Source organism: Castor canadensis, chromosome 1, assembly GCF_047511655.1.
Source record: "Castor canadensis chromosome 1, mCasCan1.hap1v2, whole genome shotgun sequence".
Classification (NCBI taxonomy): Eukaryota; Metazoa; Chordata; class Mammalia; order Rodentia; family Castoridae; genus Castor; species Castor canadensis.
In genome coordinates this window covers 133,155,763-133,178,277 of record NC_133386.1, presented here as the reverse complement: position 1 = coordinate 133,178,277, position 22,515 = coordinate 133,155,763, and the positions used below count along the sequence as shown (strand labels likewise).

The 22,515-nt window shown below is 38.5% G+C and overlaps 1 protein-coding gene across 1 annotated transcript; it reads left to right on the top strand.

Annotated features, from left to right (window-relative positions):
• The first annotated feature begins 25 nt into the window (after positions 1-25).
• On the top strand, positions 26-21,104 carry Spcs2 (signal peptidase complex subunit 2). Its single transcript, XM_020184307.2, has 5 exons — positions 26-235; positions 12,313-12,396; positions 12,952-13,112; positions 14,387-14,521; positions 20,218-21,104. Exons 1-5 carry the CDS (start codon positions 41-43, stop codon positions 20,402-20,404), a joined length of 762 nt encoding a protein of 253 aa, XP_020039896.2. The 5' UTR covers positions 26-40; the 3' UTR covers positions 20,405-21,104.
• The last annotated feature ends 1,411 nt before the right edge of the window (positions 21,105-22,515 follow it).

Here is a 22,515-nt window from a genome sequence, read left to right as displayed (position 1 = left end):
CGCCCACAACGCGTCAGCACGTCTAGAACTACGGATTCCGATGGGCAGCGCGTCACGCCTACAGCTTCAACCAATTGTCTTCCGACAAGTCGAAGGGGAGGGAGACGCCGAGGCAGACAAGATGGCGGCGGCGGCGGCACAAGGCGGGAGAAGCGGTGGTGGCGGAGGTACTAGTGGAGCTGGGGGTGGCCCCAGCTCTGGGGCAGGCAGCAGCCGCAGTGGTTTGTTGGATAAGGTGAGGAGCCGATTTCTGGGGAACTTACAAACCCTGGGGAGTCCTGGGAGGCGGCGAACCCACCTTCCCATCCCCGCCACTCTTATTTTCTGAGGTTTCTTGAACAGAGCTTTTGTCTAGCACACCTACGCACGCATGTAGCCGTGCCTCTCCACATTTCATACCCAGTCCTTCTCCTCTCAAGGCCTTCTTTCCTTCTCAAAATTATTCCTGGTCCTTACTCCTGGCAACCACAGGTTCTCCGTTGGCCATCGCTTTTCCGTTGTACTGGGGCCGCTATTGAAGGTGCCCATTTTAGTTCGGGGAAAACTGAACTCCAAAGGAATTAAAAGAATCTACTCGAAGTGGTGTCCCCTAATCTCCCTCCGACCGTCACCCTCGCTTGCAGATTCCAACGTGTTCCTTTTGTGTGCTGAAGTTTCTAGGCATTTTTGTCATGATACACCGAAAAATAAAAATTTTTGAGTACTGATTGACCTCGTTGGGCTCACAGGAAGCGTTAAAATTTTCCGTTTTCCCTCTAGCCTTCCTTGCCCTCTCCTCTCTCTCCTCCCTTTGCTTGCCACCAAGTGTACTGCTACCTGCTCGCTCTCGCTCCTTTCCCTCTCTGTCCAGACTTTTTTGCTGTTGTTCAATTGTAGTCCTAGCAACAGGTCTTGAAAGAACAGAAAAAAGGAAAGATTGACCTTTTTCTTTCCCATTGCACAGCATCTTAGAAGAAACAGGCGTATGGAAAGCAGAGTCCTGGTATGTTCTGACCCTAGCTATGTGACCTTGAAATATTTGTTTTCCTTATCTGTTTATTCATCTGCAAACTGAAGGATTTAACCTTGAATGTATCCTGAAGATACCTTCCAGTTCTGGTAGGATCCTGGGCTGGTTTGATAAGAATGGTGTCTTTAATATAGCAAACAGGCTTTTCTTAACTTTAATTGAAAACCTTTCATACTTCATTGTGCCTGGTATGTGGTAGATGCTTAAGAAATGAGTACCTGATCATGTTGAGATACCTAATTCAGATCAGATCGTTTTGCCTTTCTTCCCATCTTCCTCTACCACTGAGCTACAGCCCACCTCTGCTTGTCTTTTTGAGTGTCATTGGTTTTGAATTTGAGACAGTCTTCCTGTGTAGCGCAGGCTGGTCTCAACTGAAGATTCTACTGCCTTAGCCTCCTGTATGCTTTCAAACTCAAATCTTTCTTAAGAAACAGGAACGTGTTCTGGAGGTTAGGTTGGTAAATTGCTTCAAGACATGGTATTTTTGTATACAAATCCTCCCTTCATGCTGGGTGAGCACTTCAGGGTCTGTGCCGATCCTTTCCCACTGATTGTTTTTCTACTCTCTACTTGGATTATCACCAGCAATTAATAATCATGGGCATTCTGCTAAGGCAGAGATTACTGAATATAGTACCTCTTGGTGTCTGTGCAGGTTTGGTTGTAGGTGTCCTTGCAGATTTTGCTATCCCAGGATGCTTAAGTCCTTTATAAGATGGTGTAGTATTTGCATGGAAGCTATATATATCCTCCAGTGTACTTTAAATCACCTCCAGATCACTTATACTACCTAATACAAAGTAAAAGCTATGTAAATAGTTGTTATACTGTGTTTTTTAAGATAGATAGAATGGCAAAGTCTGTATGTGTTCAGGACATACGCAGTTTTTTTCCTGAATATTTTCTATCCATGGTTGGATACAGAGAGCTGACTGTAATAAATATTGTTACTTAACCTCACTAAGTTTCCCTTTTTTTTCATCTGAAAATATTAGAGTCTCTGGCACCTATGTTTCTGGATTTGGGGGGAGAATCAAATCACATCAGCAGTCTCTGTATCTTGTAGTGTCTAATAGTAATGTGTAATGGTAGAGGAGTACATCAAGAAATCCAATTATCAGCGACTACTGCTGAATAGAAGAGATAGGGTACTCAAAATATTAAGTGTATTTAAGGAAGTACATGCTGTATTCAAATGGGTACTTTTTACAAAAGTACCAATGACAAGGAGATAATGATCCTTGATATCTAATTGATAAGGGTAAGAGCCTCATGTCTGGGAGTGGAGGTTAGATCTTAGTATGAGACAGAAGAAAAGCGTATCAATATGGGTAGGAAAATCTTCTTAAGCAAAGGGCAAAGGTACACAGAATGTGATGGTGCCTTATGTTCTCTAAGTTAATTGAAGGGGAACTGTAATGGCAAGTAGGTAGAATCAGACTAGCGAGGGGCATGGATTGCTTGAAGTAGGAGTAGAAAGCTGTTGAAAGTTTTTGAGACTATATAAAATGATTTTAGGAAAATTGGCTCACAGAGGTAGAAATTAGAAGTGTAATAAGGCTATGTACTATATTAGTATATAGGATTTCATGAAAAGACAGGTAAGTTTGAGTTCTGTGTAGTACATTAAAAGTCACATATTACTGAACTTAATTTCGTAGTCACAGTATACATTGTGGGTTCATACATAATACAGGCTTGTAAAAATTACATTGCGTAATATTGACAAATATTCTTTGTAAAGGGCTTTATAAAAATGGAATGTTGAGGTGATGAGAGAACCCCAACTTGAGTTGGGGAAACAGATAAAACATTCTCACAGAAGAGCACTTGGGAGATTTAACTACAAAGTAAGGGAGAAAAGAAAGAAAATAAACAAGAGTTATTCTAAGTGTTTTTTTCTTGGAAAACTTTAGTTCAGCCTTAAATTGAAGTATTCCCCTCTGAATTTCTCTAGCACTTTACTGCACACGGGAATGAAGCTATCAATTAATATCATATACTATCTTACATTGTTCCACCCATGTGTATTTGTCCAGTTTCCCATGAGGGTTCCCTACAGTGATCAACAGAGTAAGTACTTAACAGCATTGAATTGAGCAGAGAAATGCTATCTCAGTCTCCAGAAACAGTTTTAAGGGATGATGCCTCTGTATTTCTGAAAACTGAGAGTAGTATGGGAGAGAACATGGAAAAATTGTCCTTAGTGGAAGCAGGATGTGAATGACTAGAGGGTTTTAGTGTATGGGAATGAGAGATTGTTTGTTTTAATACAATCTCTTTCATTTGCTTTGTCTTTATTTTAGAGGGCTTTTCTTTGGTTTCTGCAGATGTAGTTTCATTTGCCATGAAGAAGTATAGTAAAAGAGATGCTAATGTGCTTCTAGCTTTCTTTAAACAGATGTGAATTTCTGCTCCTCTGAAACTGACTTTTGGAACAAAGCAACTCTTGTTTCTTGATTTTAAAAATAAGTATGCAAATCTAATCTCTAGCCTCCATCATAAAATGACTTGACTTATTTCACTGCACTGTTACCTTCCCCAAAATATATCAGGGTATTTTCTCCTGTGTGGAAGCTGTAAGAATAACTGCTTGCTTAATTTCTTTTGACAATTAAAATTGGTGTATAATATTAAACTATGCTCTTATGAAACCATATCCAGACCCTTTTAACCTCATACCAGGATTCTGTCTTGCTGATCTTAAAGCACAGCTTCTATATCTTAGTTGAGAACAGGTTTGTCTGTTAAACTTTGAATTCTGGCTTTGCCATTTACCAGATTTACGTTCTTGGACAAGTTAGTAAATCTTTTTATACCTCAGATTCCTCATCTATAAAGTGGAAATAAATTTACCTTAAAAGATAGCATTGGCACATAGTAAGCACTAAACAAAATGCATATATTGCTAATTCTGTTCCAGTTACTCTGAATTTCAGCTTCCTTAGATAAATTTTTTCCAGTCCACTGTATACATCAGATTTCCTTGGGTATTAGTTTAAAATAAAATTTCTGGACCTCGTTCCAGACCTGAATCAGATTCTCTGGGATTGAAACCTGAACATGTAGATTTTTGTACACATCTCTATTTATTACCTTTGCATTTTATCAGTGATGTCAGGGTTGAAAATGACTGGTCAGATTCTGGATATGTTCTCCGTGTACAGTCAGAAAAATATGATGGGTTGAATGTAGACTGTGAGGCAAAGAGAAAATTCAAGGACAACTTTTGGGCTTAAACTGGATAAGTGGAGATACCTTTCATTGAAATGAGGAAGATTGAGAGAGAAGCACTTTGAGGAGTAAGCAGAAATAAAAGTTTGACTCCGGCCATTTAAGTCTGATAAACCTGTTATGCATTTAAGTAGAGATGGTGATGGCAGTTGTACATGTAATTCTGGTGCTCCTGAGAGAGTCCAGGTTGGAAATACCAATATGGAGATCTTCTTCAGCTTATACGTGTCATTTAAGCCATGACACTGGCTATCACCTTGGGATGAGTGTAGACAAAGGAGTGGGTCAGGGATGAGCTCAGGGGCTTGCCAGTATTTATAGGTCAGGAAGAAGGCAAAAACCCAATAAGAGAAATGAATGAAAAGAGGAAGAAAATCGGGCACACAGTGTCCTGAAAGCCAAGTAAAGAAAATATTTCGGTGAAGAAGCAATCAGTGGATTAAGTACTATGGAAAGGTTAAATAATATGAAAAACTACTATTGTGACTTGACAGGATGGGTAGCAAGAACAGAAAAGTGGTGCTGGCAACAGCTAAGACAAAACAGACCTGGGCAGATGGAGGTTAAGTGAGTCTATTAGTTATTAAATTAATATTAATGTGAAAATAATTAGCACACGTGATAACATTGTGTCACATAATGGTGGATAAAGAGAAAAATCAAATAATTTGAAGTGTTAAGGATTACTTCATAAACAAAGACAAAAATAAGGTTTTTTTAAATTGAGATATAATTCACAAAGTTCACAATGCAGTGGCTTTTAGTGTACTCACAAGGTAATGTAACTGTCACCAACTACAATTTCAGAATATGTTTACAACATCAAAAATAAACCCCATGCCCTTTTAGCAGTCACACCCTATTTTCTCCTCCCAGCTCCTGGCATCCACAAATCCTAGTGTGTGTGTGTGATGTGTGCACACTTTCATGCGTGCCCACTAGGGATCAAACCCAGGGCCTCAATGCATGCTAGGCAAGGGCTCTACCACTAAACTACACCCCCAGCTTCCTCAAATCTACTTTCTGTCTCTGGATTTGATATTTATATAAATAGAATTGTAAAATGTAGGGCCTTTTGTGATTGCCTTCTTTTTCTTTTCACTTATGTTTTAGTAAGTGAAATCTACATTATAGCATATATCAATATTTCATTTTTTTTAATGGCCAAATTGTATTCCTTTACACAGATATACCACATTTTGTTTATCCATCTATCAGTTGACATTTGAGTTGTTTCTACCTTTTGGCTATATTATAACTCTTCTATAAATTTGTATGGATAGACATTTTCAGTTATCTTTATTATATACCTAGGAGTAAAATTATTGGGTCGTACAGTAACTGTTGAACTTTTTTTTTCTTCTTTTGTTTGTTTTTTGTTTTTTTGAGACAAGGTCATGCTATGTAGCTTAGGCTGGCCTCAAACTTACCATCCTCCCCTCAGTCTCCTGAGTGCTGGGATTATAGGCATGCACCACCACACCCTGTTCAATGATGGACTTTCTGAGGAACTGTCAAACTTTTCCATACTGGCTACACCATTTTACATTCCCACTAGCAGTTTATGAAGGGATTTATAATACAGCTGCATTTTCTAAACTGATTGCCTACAGTTCTTAAGGTAGTACATGATCTGCCACCTCCTAAGAATAAGGATTCATCTCACAGTTTTATCACTGCAGTTTTACTTTGAACCCTTTTTATCTTAGATCTCAGTCATAATTACATCAATGATAGAATGTTTAAGCCATAGACCCAGTAACTGGAGCTGGCCACTGAAGATCTGCTCTAATGTAGGCTTTTTGAGTCCTGGTGTAGAGGCAGCCTGGCCACTGCTATCATATAGTTTGTAGCAGAGCAGAAAATATAGTAGAAAAATCTAAGAATCAGTTTCTCTGGAGTTGCCACTAATATGCATGTTCATAATTTAATTGACACGTTGTAATTTCGAACCTCCAACTAACGACAGTGATAAATGCAACCACTAATAAGCACTCATAAGCCAGTAATTTTCACTGTGGTATTTCTTGGCCACTTTTATTTTTAAAAAAGATTGAAATTGAAGATCAGTATGTTGCTAAGAGCTATCATCTTGTGATACCATGAGTTTTCTGAATTGGAATCTAAATTTGGTGACAACATTCTCAAGATAGACATTGTTTTCTTCCCAAATTGAACATTTTCCCCCTTATTTTTGAACTTACTACTTTTAATTTTTTCTTGCCAAATGTGTTCATGTGGGAGGTAGGGGAAGAGATAGAAATTAAACAGTAATCTCAGCTTCTGGGTCTGCCATCAGTTTTCATTATCTCCTTATTTTGGTTTATGGAATTCTGATATCAAAGGGAAGTAAAATATAACTATAGAACTTAAACATTTCAAACTTCGGCATGTACAGAGGAGTATTTATCCTCTTTCCTCCTGTGTTTCTCTTGGAAAGTGATGGTTCAAACAAGTCATCCAAGCCCTAATTTTAGTAGGTGATCATCTGTTTCTTTCATGCTACTTTTCACTGATTTGTCACTAAGTCCTGCTTATTCTACTTCATAAATGTTCCCTTTTCACACCCTACCCCCATTGGCTCTGTTGAAATGTTATTTCTGCATATACATCAGGCCCCATCTGATGTGTTTGTCTCTGGTGTAACCCTCCCTCCAGACCATATACCAGGTTGCCAGTAAAATGATTTGAAATTTTTTGATTATTTATCTGCTTAAAATATTCTCCCTTGTCTGTCTCAGAATAAAGTTCAGGTTTTTTGTTTTGGTTTGGTTTAGGTTTTTTGGTGGTACTGAGGTTTGAACTCAGGAACTTAGGGCCTCTTGCTTGTTAGGTAAGCACTCTGCCACTTGAGCCATACCCCTAGACCTTTTTGCTTTTAGTTATTTTTTGAACAGTGTCTCATGTTTTTCCCTGAACTGTCCTGGACCACAATCCTGTTTATATCTCCTGTGTAGCTGGGATGACAGGCACACACAATCACACTCAGCTTTATTGGTTGAAATGGCATCTAACTTAAGTTTTTGATTGGTCCTCAGCCAGGATCCTCCCTGTCTCTGCCTCCCAAGTAGCTGGAATTATAGCTGTGAGCCACTGCACCCAGTCAAGTTCAGTTTCTTTAGCCTTGCACACAACACCATCTGGGATATGGTACCTCAATCATGTACCCCATTTCCTACCACTTTTCCTTCTTGCAGCTTATATCTGCTTTATAACTGGAATAGACCAAAGAAGGAAGAGAAAAGGTTGATTGGTTTTTCCTGGAGCCATGCTCAGTTCTCTAAATCAGAATGGGATCTTTCCATTGAAACTAATCTCACCCCCTGGTTTCTATATCTCTTTAGTGTGACTTGAAGAACCCTTTGAATCTTAACTGTCCAGCTGTTAAGCTAAGGAATTCTACAAAGCAGTCCACTGAGATCTTTCATATCTTGCATAACTTCTGCTTTCACCATTACTAAAGTAAAATAGAAAATGTTTATGCTTTTATGTCATACTCAGGACAGTTTGTTTTGCTTGACATGATCAAGGATTTTGTGCTTTTTTTTGACTGACCCCCATTTGGCACACAGGAGAAGGTTATAACCCCCAAATCATTTATTTCTGGAAATGACTTAATGAATTATTTACATACCCTTCAAACTTGAGTTATATTTGGAAACCTTCCTAAACACTTCAAAAGTTGAATTCTTGATGTCATACCTGCAGTGAAATATCTTTGTAGAACTTTGTATTATTCAAATGTCCAGTGAAGAATAATAAATGAATCTTCATGGTATACTATCAAGGTTACCAAATGCCCGTTTTCTTTGAACTAGCTATCTAGCCATATCTAGCATCAAGATTGTGGTTTGCTCAACCCTGTCCTATTTCTTCCGTTAGTGGCACAAGGAGGCAATTTCTATATAGTACATGAACTCATTTGTGAACAGCTTTCATGCTTATAATGTAAACTCTTAGATATGATTGGATGAAATTAAGACATCTAATACCAAATTAATTCTGATCTGTATTTAAAAGATGTTGGGAGAGGTGGGTAAAGCAGGGGGTGGTTAGAAGTCAGTAGATACTACGATGTCAAAAACTGAAAAATTAAGAAGTAATATTATAAACTTAAAAAGAGATAGAGGTAAAACCCCCAAAATCTGCTAAAGGAGATGAAAATAGCCTTCTCTCTCTAGGGAATGACAATGGTAAGGATCTCCAGGAGAAGCAAGGAATGCAATTATTTTAGTAACTTACAGACTTCTTTTTTTTTTTTTTTACTCTTTGTACATACTTGACCTTGTTACAGATAACAACAATGAATTCATGTGATTGTTGATTATGCCCAATGTGCACATACCTGTAAAATGCAGGAGAGGAGGAGAAGAGGAATGGAGTTGGCAATACAGTATCACCTATATCGGGGTCCCCAAGACCACCCTGACTAATGATTTGTGCTAAACATATAGTGCTACTCATGGGGAAGATTTATTACAGCGAAAGGATACATGGCAAAAATCAACAAATAGAAAAGCTAAGTCAAATGAAGTCCACAGAAAGCCCAAGTGCAAGACTGTTTTCTGCCATTGGAGTCCCATAGAACATGCTTAGTCACTGCAGCAAGTGTTGTGACAGTACATGTGAGATGTCATCTGCCTGGAAGCTCCGTGCACCTCTGCCCAGCCCATGCAAGACTCCCAGAAGGAAACATGTTTGGCATAATTCACATTATTTAAACAATTTAGGCACCAAGGACCACTCTTACCATTCCGGGAATTTTTTTTTTTGTCACTGTAGGAACTGCTTCCCAGCAAATTTGCCAGAAGCCAGCCAAGGACCAACCTTGCAAACTGGTCTTTCTAAGGGTAGCAGTTTTTTTGTTAGCGGTATTTTTTTTGTTTTTTGGGGTTTTTTTGGCAGTATGGGAATTTGAACTCACAGCCTTGTATTTGTTAGGTGGGCACCGTACCACTTGGGCCATGCCCCCGATTTTTTTTTTTTTTGCTTTAGTTATTTTTTTTTATAGAGTTTAGCATTTTTCCCCAGGGCCAGTATTGGACTGCAGTCCTCTTACTTCAGCTTTCTGAGTAGCTGGGATGACAGGTGACAGGTGTGTACTGCCACATCTAGCTTTTTGAGATGAGGTCTTTCCTTGGCTAACCATATTGCTTCTGATCTGAGTAGCTGGGATTATAGATGTGAGCCACCCAGTCCAGTGGAATCTCATTCCTGTGCTAACTCCTTTCTACATACTGCCCTTCCTTGTAATTTATCTTGGGAGGTCCCACATGAAGCTAACCTTTGCTTTGTCTTTATTCCTTTTTATTCAGTTTGAACTTAGTGTTTAGAAAGACAAGAGTGAGGAAGATAGTTCTAAAATATCCTGATAACAGCAGAGAGAACACAAGGAGTAATACACATTTTAGTTGAACAGTTTTTGAGATGGGAAGATAACAATCAGAAAAATGAGCACCTAATGTCAGTATCCTCCCCCTTCCAGATATTTCTCTATGTTTTAGTAGAAATCCTGTTTGCTTTGAAATGTGCTAAAGTTTTTTTTCACAACTAAAATGGATGCTGTTCCTATCTCTTCCTTTTATAAAACTATAGCCTTTCTTATTATTTATATAATTCACTAGAAATGTGCCTGTTCTTACCGAAGATTGCTTCTAGGAACCAGTGAAATTAGAGCTGAGGGTGTTCAACACATGCTGTAATGGCTGCTCCTGCATTTGCCCCCCTCAACATCACTAAGAAATTGTTCTGTGAAATGTACAGACAAATTTTTTTTTCTGGGAAGTGCCTCAGACAGTGATAAGTGGCTAGCTGACTATAGGAATGTGGTTTTTCTTTTTGGAATGACCTAAAAATTTTTAATGACTTTATTCCACAAACCAAATTCTGTTGTGGGTTTGGCTCTACAAGTTCTTTTTTTCTTTTTTTTTGCTTGTGGTTATAAAAATGGAATTTGCACAGCTGAGTGCATATGAGCTAGGTGTTTGGCTATAAAACCTGTTATTTTCTTCCTGGTTGAATTTGCGTTTTTAAAGTTAGGTGTTGTATTTGATTTGTAGACTGGCAGGTTATGGAAATCAGTATCGCAAAATGCTACCATGAGTAGCATGAGTTGTTTTTAGAAGATACCAAAGGAGGAAAGGTTGTTGACTATTAATCTCTTTAAGAATGATGATTTTAGTTTACGTTTTTGCCTCTCAACAAACTTCATTTTTTTTCTTGTTTATGTATAAGTCTATAAAATCACAATCCAAAAAACAAAAAAAAAGTTGATGAGATAGAAACATTTTCTGTCTTTCAGTAAAATAATCCATTCTAAAAGCAAGTGAGTTTGGAATTTTCCTGCTCTGTCCCTCCCTTCCTCTGCTGGGATCAAACCCAGGGCCTCACACATGCTAGTGAAATGCTCTGCCCAAGCTGTTTGTAACTTTTATGAAATACAATATTCGTTTATTTGATTTTAAAAACTTGAGTTGGCTGTTGTCATCTATACAAGACAGACTTACCAGATTATTTATAGTACTGTGCTCCTCTTAAACCACATTCATATATATGGAGTAAATTTCCATGCAGTACATTTACCTCTGATGGAGAATTTTAAGGCACACGTCCATATCATTCTACCTTTAAGGCTATCTGGATGTACCATAGTTACTGCCCTAGAATGAAAAGTTACTTCCAGGTTTTTTTTTTTAGCTACTATAAACAATATTTCAGTGGTTAGCCTTGAATATGCAGTTACAGAAAATTTCCGAGAAGTGCAAGTTGATTCCAGAATCCTGAATTAGTTTTTGTAGATCTTGTAACATTTTGAACATTCAACAACATATGAAAGAATCGCTTGCCCATGAACAGCAATATTTGGAAAACTTTCTAAGTGTCTGTAGATGAGAAATCCAAAGTCACATAACTAACCAATGATGGGACTGTTTTCAGGGACTTGGTTTACAGTTGAAAATTTAGCCTTCTTTTCAACAAATTATAGTGGACCCTTGGTATCTATGGGTATATGGTTCCAAGAAGACCACTGTTCAAGATAAACCATAAATGGTCAGAATATATAGAGTTCTATACTCTAAAATTACTCAAGCTTATCTATATCATACATATGGTAGGTCTGAACATCCATAACTTGAAATTGCATGGAGTAGGCTAAATTACCATCACAAAAACTATATGCTAATACTGCTCACCAAAAAGTAGGTCTTATTTCATACTCTTTATCTCAGATATTTCAGATGCTTGATTCATTTATCCCTCAGTGCTGCCCATCTTCTGCTAAACACATGCCACCTTTCAACAAACCTAAGTTTTTCATTTATCACTTAAATTAAGCATGCTGTGTGGCCCTCTTTGGCTTGAGAGGATTAACATTTACCTTGCTTTGGGGGCAACATTTGCTTTTTGAGAGGCATATTTTCACAAAATTAACGGCAGGAAACATTCAGCAGGTCACTCAGTGATTTAAACATAACTAACAATAACTAGAGACAGAGTTACGCAGCTATCAGATGAGCTGATGATGCATGCACAGGAATTTTTTTTTTTTAATCACATTTGGTCAATACTGGTGTAATTTATGAGTAAGGTGATCTTACTATATACTGGATTTACTGTCTTAAAGTTAAGACATGCTGATAAAATATAATTTGTTAGCTGACAAAAGTGTATTTAAGGAGACCCTTCCCATTTTGTAAATTCCTGTGTCTATATTTTCTGAGTTTTGTGGTCACAGAATGAAAGGATGGACTAAGGTAGTTATTTTCTATACTCACATTTGGGTAAGACGGGGTTGGATGAGAGTTCACACTTAGAATCTGTGTAGCCCACATGTGTGTTGTCTCTGGGCTTACAGATTTTGACTTTTCTGCATGGACACTAGCAATGTCATATGAGTAGCACTGATCCTAGTTCCTTCAACCTCATCTTTCATTGTTTTAGCTCTCCAGCATCAGAAGACAGAATAAATGTTGAATGTGCTTGAGGTTACTCTTAGAAAGTAGCTCATTTTATTTTCAATAAGATACCAGGTTTCTTTATGCACAACTTTTCTATTTGTTTCACAGTGGAAGATTGATGATAAGCCTGTAAAAATTGACAAGTGGGATGGATCAGCTGTGAAAAACTCTCTGGATGATTCTGCCAAAAAGGTACTTTCTGGAGGCAGGATTTATGAGCATATATACAAGTGATGGCGCATCTCTTGGAGGGTCTTTTTCTTCTCTTACTTGGAGAGACCATAATTTTCAATGTTAAAAATTTAGCCAGAAAGCAATCTCTAAAATTCTCACAGAATAAATAGGGAATAATATGTTAAGATACAGATGTTGGCTATCTCAAGAAAATCGATAATTGTTTTGATATTAATTAGCTTAGAACCAAGAGGGTTGAGAGAAGATAAAGACATTCATCCATGATTAGTGGTCTTTCCATTTGAAAAGGGAAAAGCAATTTTTAGCTATATCCTATGGGAACAGGTGAGACTTAAAAAAAAAAAAATTACAAGGAGTTGGTGTTTATTTTTTTCTGGATCCTTTAAAAACAATTTAATTCTTCTTTGTTTAGAGTGAAAATATAACAGTTGGAGAGAACTCTGATAATTCATATAGTTCTCAACATAACTTTTTATCATGGAAATCAAGAATAAAAGCAGATGCTAGGAAAGAAGCACTCCTGTTACATTGAGCTCTTGTTCTTCTTACTAGGTACTTCTGGAAAAGTATAAGTATGTGGAGAATTTTGGTCTAATTGACGGTCGCCTCACCATCTGTACCATCTCCTGTTTCTTTGCCATAGTAGCATTGATTTGGGATTATATGCACCCCTTTCCAGAGTCCAAGCCAGTTTTGGCTTTATGTGTCATATCATATCCTTTATTTGTGTTTAGGTTTGTTTTCTAGTAACAATTTTTTTAAAAAATCTATACTGTTACTTCTCTCTGCTTCTTATAAAAAACTTTTATCTTAAGCTTTGCCAATTTTAGAATTTAGCATGAGCTGTGAGCATCTGTAAATCTGTGTGGTGGTGTTGATATTTTAGGTTTATATAGTTATTTTATCTGTAGAGCACATAATTAATGTAGAGGTTTTTATAATCATATGAGCACTTACTAGCAAAAATCACACAGTGAGACCCAGCTCTTCTCACTTGTAGCTCAGAACTTTACCCATTAGACCAACCTGATTTAAGCCACTTGTTCCAGATTAGAAAAGCACTGGATTTTAGAGGTTCAGATCTGTGTCAGTTTCCTTGAACCTAAAGGTCTGGCCTCAGCTCCTGAGCATGAGGTATGAGTTAGACCTGTGTTACAGTGGGATTAAGAACTTCTGGTTCACACACATGGATTTGAACTCCAAGGTGTTTGTGTTTTTGTGCTAATAAGAAACTTTTTTGAAGATTGCAGTTTGAAGCAGCCCCCAGCAAAAAGACCCTATGTCATTTGTCAGGCTGGAGGTGTGGCTCAAGTGGTAAGGGTGCCTGCTGGGCAAGTACAAGACCTTGAGTTCAAACCCCCAGTACTTCCCAAAAAAGAGAGGGAAATTCACTTATCTTCTAATGACCTTTGAAATTGGTTGAAAAACATGGTCAAGTCTACTGTGACTATTAATAATTTGTTTGTTTTGTTTTTCTTTCTGGTTTGAGACAGGATCTCATGTAGCACTTACAGTCCTCCTGCCTCAGCCTCCCAAGTGATGTGATTATAGCCGTGTGCCACCACATGCCTGGCTAGGTTTTTTATTAGAGAAATTAGCACAAATTATAATAAAATCTTGATAAGCTAGGTAACAGCATCTTCTGCCTGTTTTCTGTGAATGGAAAAGATAAGAGTAAAACTGTAAGAATGGTCATTACCTTTTGGTGGTACTGGTGTTTGAACTCAGGACCTCACATTTGCCAGGCAGACCCTCTACCACTTGAGCCAAGCCCCTAGCCCTTTTTTTGTGGAGAATTACCAGAGAGAACCTTGTTTGTCTTGGCACATAAAGAAAGGATGAAAATGAAATAGTTAACATATCAGTGCTTTTGCAGTAAGGCAAAACTGTCTTCTTTAGGACCACATGAAAATTTTGAGGACTTTTGCTTGTCAGTTTTTGTTATTTCTCTTTTGTTTGTATATTTTCCCCTTAACTTTATTTGAACCTATTTTGTGATGATGGGGATTCTGACCATTTATACCTCATATAAGGAGAAGAGCATCTTTCTCGTGGCCCACAGGAAAGATCCCACAGGGATGGATCCCGATGATATTTGGCAGCTATCCTCCAGTCTCAAAAGGTAATGATTATCCTTACAGTCATTATTCCTGGTGTTGAATTTGCCCTGGGGTGTTGTCATTATTAGCAGTGGATTATTGTGTGCCTGCTCTATGCAAATCATAGTATTAGTTGCATAAAATGAAGAAGTGGGTATGAATAATCTAGAAAGTTTTTCCTGGTTCTGCAATTCTGAGACTGCATTACTGCATTATCATAGAAATGCTCTAAAGATAAAACCGGGCCAGAAAGTACTTTGGAGGAAGAATGATTCATTTTTCTTTGTGGCCAATTAATAAAGACCAAAGATATGAATCAGTTATCTATGTCTTCTGTGATCCTTACTGCAATGTGAATGCAGCCAAGAATCTCTAGAGCAGAGTGCTGTATACAACTCTAAAAAGTACAATCTAGAGTCTCCTCCTGATTGATGATGAGTATAATATAATTTTGTGTATCTGACACACATGTGTTTATAGGTACTCAGAACTGGGTTCATCGTCCAGTCAGTCCTTTTCTAGCTGTATGGCTTTTGGTAAATCATGTAAACTTGCTGTGCTTTAGTAAGGTAAAAAATGACTCCCTAGAATTGTTGGAAAGATGAGGTGCCCATTGTAATAGCAAACATCTGTTAAACAGTTATTATGTATTTGGTATTGTACTAAATGCATTATCTCATTTAAACCTTAGAATGCCCATTTATAGATAAGAACACAGGCCCAAAAGGTTAAATTAATTCTTCCATGATCATACAGCCCAAAAGTGCTAGAGTAGGAGTTCCATCCCAAGTTGGAGCACAGAATTCATACTCTTAGTCCCTAACTAAAAACAAAACCCTCTCTTGTTACCTGTGCTACACCTGATTATGTGGAGTTGTGTGCATGTCTGTGTCGTCTCCTGCGTTTCACCCTTTGCTTCTTAGTGTGAGCTCCTTTACCATTTGTTATATACTAGATACTAAAGCCCAGGAAGGGACTGTCTCATATACCTCTGAGTTCCCAGACCTAGCCCAAAGTCTGGCATAGTTTAGATGTATAGAAAATTTTGTTGTGTGAATGATTGAAATGCACCTGGGCTTGGCTGCAGCCTTGGTCTCCTAATTTGTAACCAAGTTATTGTTGGCCATCTACAGAATCCCTTACAACCTAGTCTCCTCTCTGAAAATATTCTTCTTTTTCATGTTCTAAGCAAAACCTGAAGGCACATTTTCCCTGCACTCCACAAGTGGTGACTGATGTTTGTCTCATAGCTTTCATGACCCTGATAGTAGAGATGGAGATTAATCTCCCTTTTTCTTCACTTTGCTGCTTCCAGTTCATCTACATCTGTCCCTAAAACATCACTTTAAATTGCATGTCATCATGTTTTGGCACTTCTTTTCCTCCTCACTGCAGGTAAATACAGACCTACTCTTTTCCTGAAGATAGCTCCTGACTCATGGGAACTGTCTAATGTATGTCCTTTCATAAAGTCTTGGTGGTTTACGTGTCCACATAGATGATTATTCCAGTACTCTGGCCTCTGTTTTACATCTTCTCCAATTCTTGTTTTCTACTGTTTCTTTTTCTTTTTGGTGGTACTGGAGATTGAACTCAGGGCCTCATGCTTGCTAGGCAGATACTCTACCACTTGAGCCACTTCATTAGTCCTGTTTTGTGTTGGGTATTTTTGAGATAGGGTCTTGGGAACTATTTGCCTTGGGGCTGACTTCGAAAACCACAGTCGTCTGGTTCTCTGCCTCCTAAGAAGCATAGCAGGATTATGGGTTTGAATCACCTGCTCCTGGCTTCTACCATTTGTTAAGCACTTATTTCCACAGGTAAACCCTAGACTTTGCTATTATTGATAACTAATTACCTTTATTCATTTCAGTTTCAACTATCCCACTTAGACCATCGCTTCCTGTTTTTAGTTATTCTACTGTTCTCCCAAATGGGTCTTCAGTTCCAGTGACACCTGTAATCCATTGAGTCCACCAACTTTTCATTGTCTTTTTCCCCCTTCTTTACCTGGCTTGGATCCCGCTGTATTTCTGTAGTCAGTTATTCTTTTACTATCTTGTAGTATCTTTCATACCTTCTGTTACCTCCAGACCTCCTCTGCCTCTTTTCCTGTCTTTTCTCTGTTTTCTTTTGTTGAAAAGACAGGAAATCAGAAGTCTTCCATCATTATTCTTACATATTCTGTGATGGATACAGTGTCCATCATATTCACTCTTTCTTCTTTCCAAGTTCCTCTGTAAAGCCTTCCTTTCATTGGTTCACTTGATCCTGTCCCTTTTCTCTTACCTGCCCCTTCTCCCTATTGGGTCATTCCTTCTAACATACAAGCATATTATAAATTCTTCCAACTGAAAAAAAATTTTCTTTGCCCTTAGTTCCTCACATGGGCTTCTCATTTCTCTGCTCCGCTTTTCCTCTTCTGTTATCACTTGGATCTGCTCCTGTCTTCTCTTTCCCATCCTTTGTGGCCTATTGTCTGCATTTGGTTGGTTACTATCTTCCTTTTTTTTTTTTTTTTAAAACTAGGCTTCTAGGATACCATACTCTTCGAATTTTCTTTGTATCTTGTCTTCATTCTCCTTTGAGACTTGTCATTTTCACTTCTAAATTTGAAATGCCACCAGGGCTTATTCCTAGAGCTACTTCTTTATATTCACTTGCTAGGTGAAGTATTAATGTGAATTTTCAATAGCTTCTACATAATAAAGATCTCTAAGTCTACACTTTTTATTCTGTACCTCTTCTCTGAACTGTAGGCATATCCCAGCTCTTTCTTGAGCATTGAATTCTCCTAGGCACCTGAAGTTTGCATGTCTAAAACCTGTCTCTGTTCTCTAAGCCTGTTCTTCCTTTCAGTTTTCCCCTCAATGGCAGTTCCATTCTTACCAAACTTGGGAATCATTTGGACTGCAGCTTCTTTACTCTGTTAGGTCTACCAACTAAATGTGTTCAGTCTGACCATTTACCATCCCCATTGCTGCCATTAATCTCTCACTTAATGTTACCATCAGGATATTCTGATGGACCCCTGCAGCTACTTTCTCTGCCCATAGCCCATTGCCAGCAAAGCTGGCACAGGGATCCTTCAAAACTGTAAGTCACATTAACTCAAACTCTCAAATCTATAAAAAAGGTAATTTCCTAAAGATGACTTAACGGTTCACAGATACCTCATTTGTGCACTCTACATTACATGTACAACACATACTCACCCCCTATGGCTCTCATCCTCTCCCACTTTATTCTGCTCACCTTGGCTTGTTCTTGCCTTTGTACTTGCTACTACCTCTGCCTAGAGTATTCTTTTCTCAGATAACTTGTTCTCTCACCTTTTCTAGAGCTCTACTCAAGCATTTACTTAGTGAAGCTATTCCTGATTATTATATTTAAAAGAACGTACTTTTTTTTTTTCTTTCCTTTTTTTTTTTTTTTTTTTTTTTTTTGATAGTACTTAAGTTTGAACTCCTGGCCTAATTTACTTGTTAGGCAGGCACTCTACAACTTGAGCCATGCCCCAGCCCTCAATTGCTTTAGGTATTTTTCAGATAGGGCCTTGAATTTATGCCCAGGTGGGCCTGGACTGAGATCCTTCTGTTTAAGCTTTTGGCTTAGCTGGGATGACAGGTACATGCAACCTCACCCAGCTTTTTATTGGTTGAGATGGAGTCTCATGAACTTTTTCCCAGACTGGTCTCCAGTGGTGATCCTCCTGTTCTCTCCCTTGTGAGTAGCTAGGATTACAATATGAGCCACCATGCGCGGCTCAGTTTTTCTTCTTGTCTGTTTACTCACATTAAAATCAAAGTCCTAGAAGCCAAACATTTGTATTATTCACTTCAGTTGATCCTTAGTATCTACAACTTCCTGACACATATAGGTAGAGCTCAATAGATACATGAACTAATGAATATTTCCAAAATGCATCAGATCATAGCTCATCAGATCATGTCCTGCTATTAAAGCAATGTAACTGCCACTAAAACTGGACCCAGAACTGGAGGGATGGTTCAAGTGGTTAAAATCATAAGGCCCAGAGTTTAAACTCCAGTAGTGCCACACACACACAAACCCAAAAGTCCAAAATTACTGTGATGTCAGTTAGTACAAATGGCCAGAACTTGAGGACATCCTTTGAGGTATTGGAAAGTTCAGGGAGCTTTACTACTAGTTACCCAAGTTCGAAGTTACTCCCTAGATCAATAATTTGAGCACTAGTTAACAGTAAGCACAATTCTAACCATAACAGTAATCTTAAAAGCAAGTGGAGATTTTCCCACTTTAGACATGCAGAAATAGAGCCTGGACAAGCTGTTTCTTCATCTAAAGATGATGCTAACTTGACAGTCTGCTAATATGCTCTCATAAATGGTGACCAGAACAGTTGGTGAGGGTGTCAGCCTATCAGAAACTGGTGTCAATAAACTATTAAATTACCCTCTTCTCTGGAGTTCATGTAGTAAAGCAGTAGGCCTCAGGGGTCAGTAGAACCCAGAATTTGATTGTTAACAGATTGCAAGGGCTAAGCAATGTAGAATTGGGGGAGGGGAGTGCTCTTTAAAAACAAGGATTCTTCATTTATTCATAAATAAGGGTAGAAAACAAGACAAAAATCCTTGCCCTCAAGAACCCCCCAGTCTGGTGAAGAGCACGACTGTATAGCCATCATTTGAATACAGATCATTTTGTTGATAGCATGGGAGCCTGTCATTGTTACCAGGCTGAGTGATCCAAGACAACACTAGTCCAGAAGATCCCAAGTTCTTGTGTCACCAGAACAGAGAACTGGACAGAGACACAGTAGCAAAACTCTATTGAAAAAAAAGGGAAGGAAGAGTAAGACAAAGTACTGCAAGAGAAGCAATGTGCTCCTTCCAGGTGGCATGTGATAAGTTATAAGGTGGGAAAAATCTGTTCAGTCCTTAGGTAGGGGCTAGGGTGGCTGGCAGGCTTAATTAACACAGCCTTATCATGTAACTCGGGGGTATTCTGCCCATGTGCTTATGTTAATTTTTAGGCTTTTAATTGTATTACAAAGTCTTAAGTAGAGGACTTTGTTTGAGAGGTCAAATTTGGGGCAGGCCTCCTTTTGCCAGGGAAGCCAGACCCAGAGGCACCTCTTTGGACACTGTTTTGCAAAAGATTTTTACAACTTAGAGGGGATTTATTGCTTTTGAGATGGTTCAGGGTGGTGCTGGGGGAATAGTGAAAAAAATCTAGCATGAAGATACCACGTTGGTTAACAAAAGGGAGTCCCATAGTGAGTTATTATTTTCCCTGTTTGCTAGCTTGCCTCAGTTAGACTAGGCATGTATAGGTACTGAGTATTTGAGTTGAATATTGATTGAAGGGGCTGAGGAAGAAGATAACACTTGTGACCCAGATTGGGTGGGTTCAGGAAGACTTGCCCAGGAAAGTTTTATGGCCACGTATGTTGTTAACAAATGAGAACTAGTCAGGTGAGATAGGAGATCATGGCAAATACAGAGTCCATAGGTGAGAGAAGATGATTCATATGGCTTAACAGTTTATGACAAGTTAAGGGAGGTATACTCAGAATTAGTATCTTGAAGGCAGTTAGGACCCCTGGGTGGTTTTTGTTTAAAATGTTGTGTGAGGTACCTGTATCACAAGTGCCAGCTTTTTCCCATCCTTCAAAAACACTTGTATTGCTTCTGGTTGACTCTCTGGTTTTTGTTATCTTTGCCCTGATGCTTAGGTTCGATGACAAATACACCTTGAAGCTGACCTTCATCAGTGGGAGAACAAAGCAGCAGCGGGAAGCCGAGTTCACCAAGTCCATTGCTAAGTTTTTTGACCACAGCGGGACACTGGTCATGGATGCATATGAACCTGAAATATCCAGGCTCCATGACAGTCTCGCCACAGAAAGAAAAATAAAATAGCCAATTCTAAAAGCAGCCTTCTTTCTGCTGGATCATGCTGAATTATTGGGTTGGGAGGTGGGGTAAGCACTTAACATGGGTAAAATAAGAAATGTTTAAAATGTCCCTGTTCTGTCCTGAAAATTTAGTCCATTCTGGATGAACAGGATTTTCTAGCACAGACACGAGAAGTTGTAGCTCTGATGTCTAGCTGTAGCTTCCTTGGTCTGCTGATTGTGTTCTGATTTGCTTTTCTAGAAAAGCATTTTTGCTAAAAGCCGTACAGACTTTTTCCTTTGTACCCAGTAGTACTTTATATAGTATACCTTTGTGTCATGCAGCATTTGAAGACTCAATTTTTAAAAATTGTTAATCTCTTGCTAACTTTGTGTTAATTCCTGCTTCACCAACAGTTTCCCTGATGAATTCAGGATACAACTTCTTGTGTATGACAGCTTTCCTTCGCACACCATTTTTGTGGGTGTGTGTATAAAACTGATTTGAGAATTTCATTTAAAAAAAAAAACAGCTTTTTAATTTGTTTAAGAGAGACCTTCTGCCTGTTACATTTTGTGCTCTTAACCAATTAAAGAAGCCAATGGCATTTTTAGTTTTATATTGTCTGTTTTCCACCAGTATATCCCTGTTGATTTGTTTGTGCCCTTTATTAACTGCCATTTTCTAAAATTTTTTTCAATAAAAGGAAAGAAGATGTGAAAAAGTAGAGTGATAGTCTTTATGGAAGGAACACGGCAGCAAGTGTTAACAGTTCTACTACTACCGTGATTACTTTCGTTTCTAGGCTGTTTCACTGTTCAGAGGTCCCTGAGAACCTTGTAGCTAAGAACTCTTAGCTCTCCAGTGATAAAAAGAGTAACAATAACAACTCTCAGTACTTACTTTGTATTCCAAGTACTTTACATACATGAACTCACTAATGCTCACAGCATCTTTTTTTAAGTGATCTACTGACCTACTTAAAGTGACTTGACCTACTTAAGGCTTCTATAGTGTTTTTATTTTTTCTTACAGGAATTCTAACTATGTTGAAATAAGTCCTGTAGTTTGTTTTTGAGACAGTGGTTTATTCTGTTGCCCAGGGTGCCCTTGAACTCACCCTCAGAAGCAATCCTCTGCCTCAGCACTGAACTACCTATAACCACAGGTGCATGCCACTGTGCCCAGCTTCATAATTTGGCTTTTTTTTTTTTTTTTTTTTGGTGAGACTGGGGTTTGAACTCAGGGCCTACCATTTGAGCCACACTTCCAGTCTACTTTGCTGTGGTTATTTTTTTATGATGGGGTCTTGAGAACTATTTGCCCTTGCTGGCCTTGAACAGTGATCCTCCCAATCTTAGTTTCCCAAGTACCTAGGATCATAGGTGTGAACCACCAGCACTCTGCAATAATTTGTTACACATAGTGTTTTGTAGGTACTTCAAAATACTGTAAATAGGTCAAACTTGTTTATAATAGCTGCATAGTATCCTCATATGCATATTTTTACTTTAACTGTTTTCCTAGTGATAATATTTTTTACCCCAGTTTTTCACTATCCCAACAGGAGTATGGTTGGGAGAGGGGGAAAAATAGGTCCTAAAGTAAGAGACAGGAGACCCGGGTTGTTCTAGTCTTGTTCTAAGTTATGACCTTGGGCAAATCTCATTCATTCTCTAGAGCAGGAGGTTTTAGATAATTTATCCTTTTGATATGAAGATTGCTTACACCCTAGAAATGCCTACACACACAGGATGAAAAATATAAGTGCCATAGTCCCTAATACTTGCCCATAGATCCACTTGGAGACTTCTTGTACTGCATGAATCTCTTAATGAAATTATCTCCCCAACTCCAGAAAACAGTTAAGGCAATTTAGGTATGTTGAAGAAGTGGGTATCAGCCCAACGGCTTATAGTTATCCCACCTCCACCTTTGCACCTGTTGTGTTTTAGGACAATTGCCCATCAAGTGAACCAAAAATACCCTCTGCAGGGTCAAACCTCATGACCAATGCATTCTGGGAGGCTGCAGAGCATCTCTGGCCTGGTGTCACACATGAATCTATTGAGTGATCACTTCAGCCTATTTTTGATGCTCCTGGGGTGCTCTTTACACTCTGGCAGGTCTGCAGC

Coding starts and splice junctions, on each gene's coding strand:
- Spcs2 (XM_020184307.2), top strand. CDS start 41: ATGGGCAGCGCGTCACGCCTACAGCTTCAACCAATTGTCTTCCGACAA. Junction 13,113..14,386: donor TTGGCTTTATGTGTCATATC/ATATCCTTTATT, acceptor CTTTATTTGAAC/CTATTTTGTGATGATGGGGA. Junction 14,522..20,217: donor CTATCCTCCAGTCTCAAAAG/GTAATGATTATC, acceptor CCTGATGCTTAG/GTTCGATGACAAATACACCT.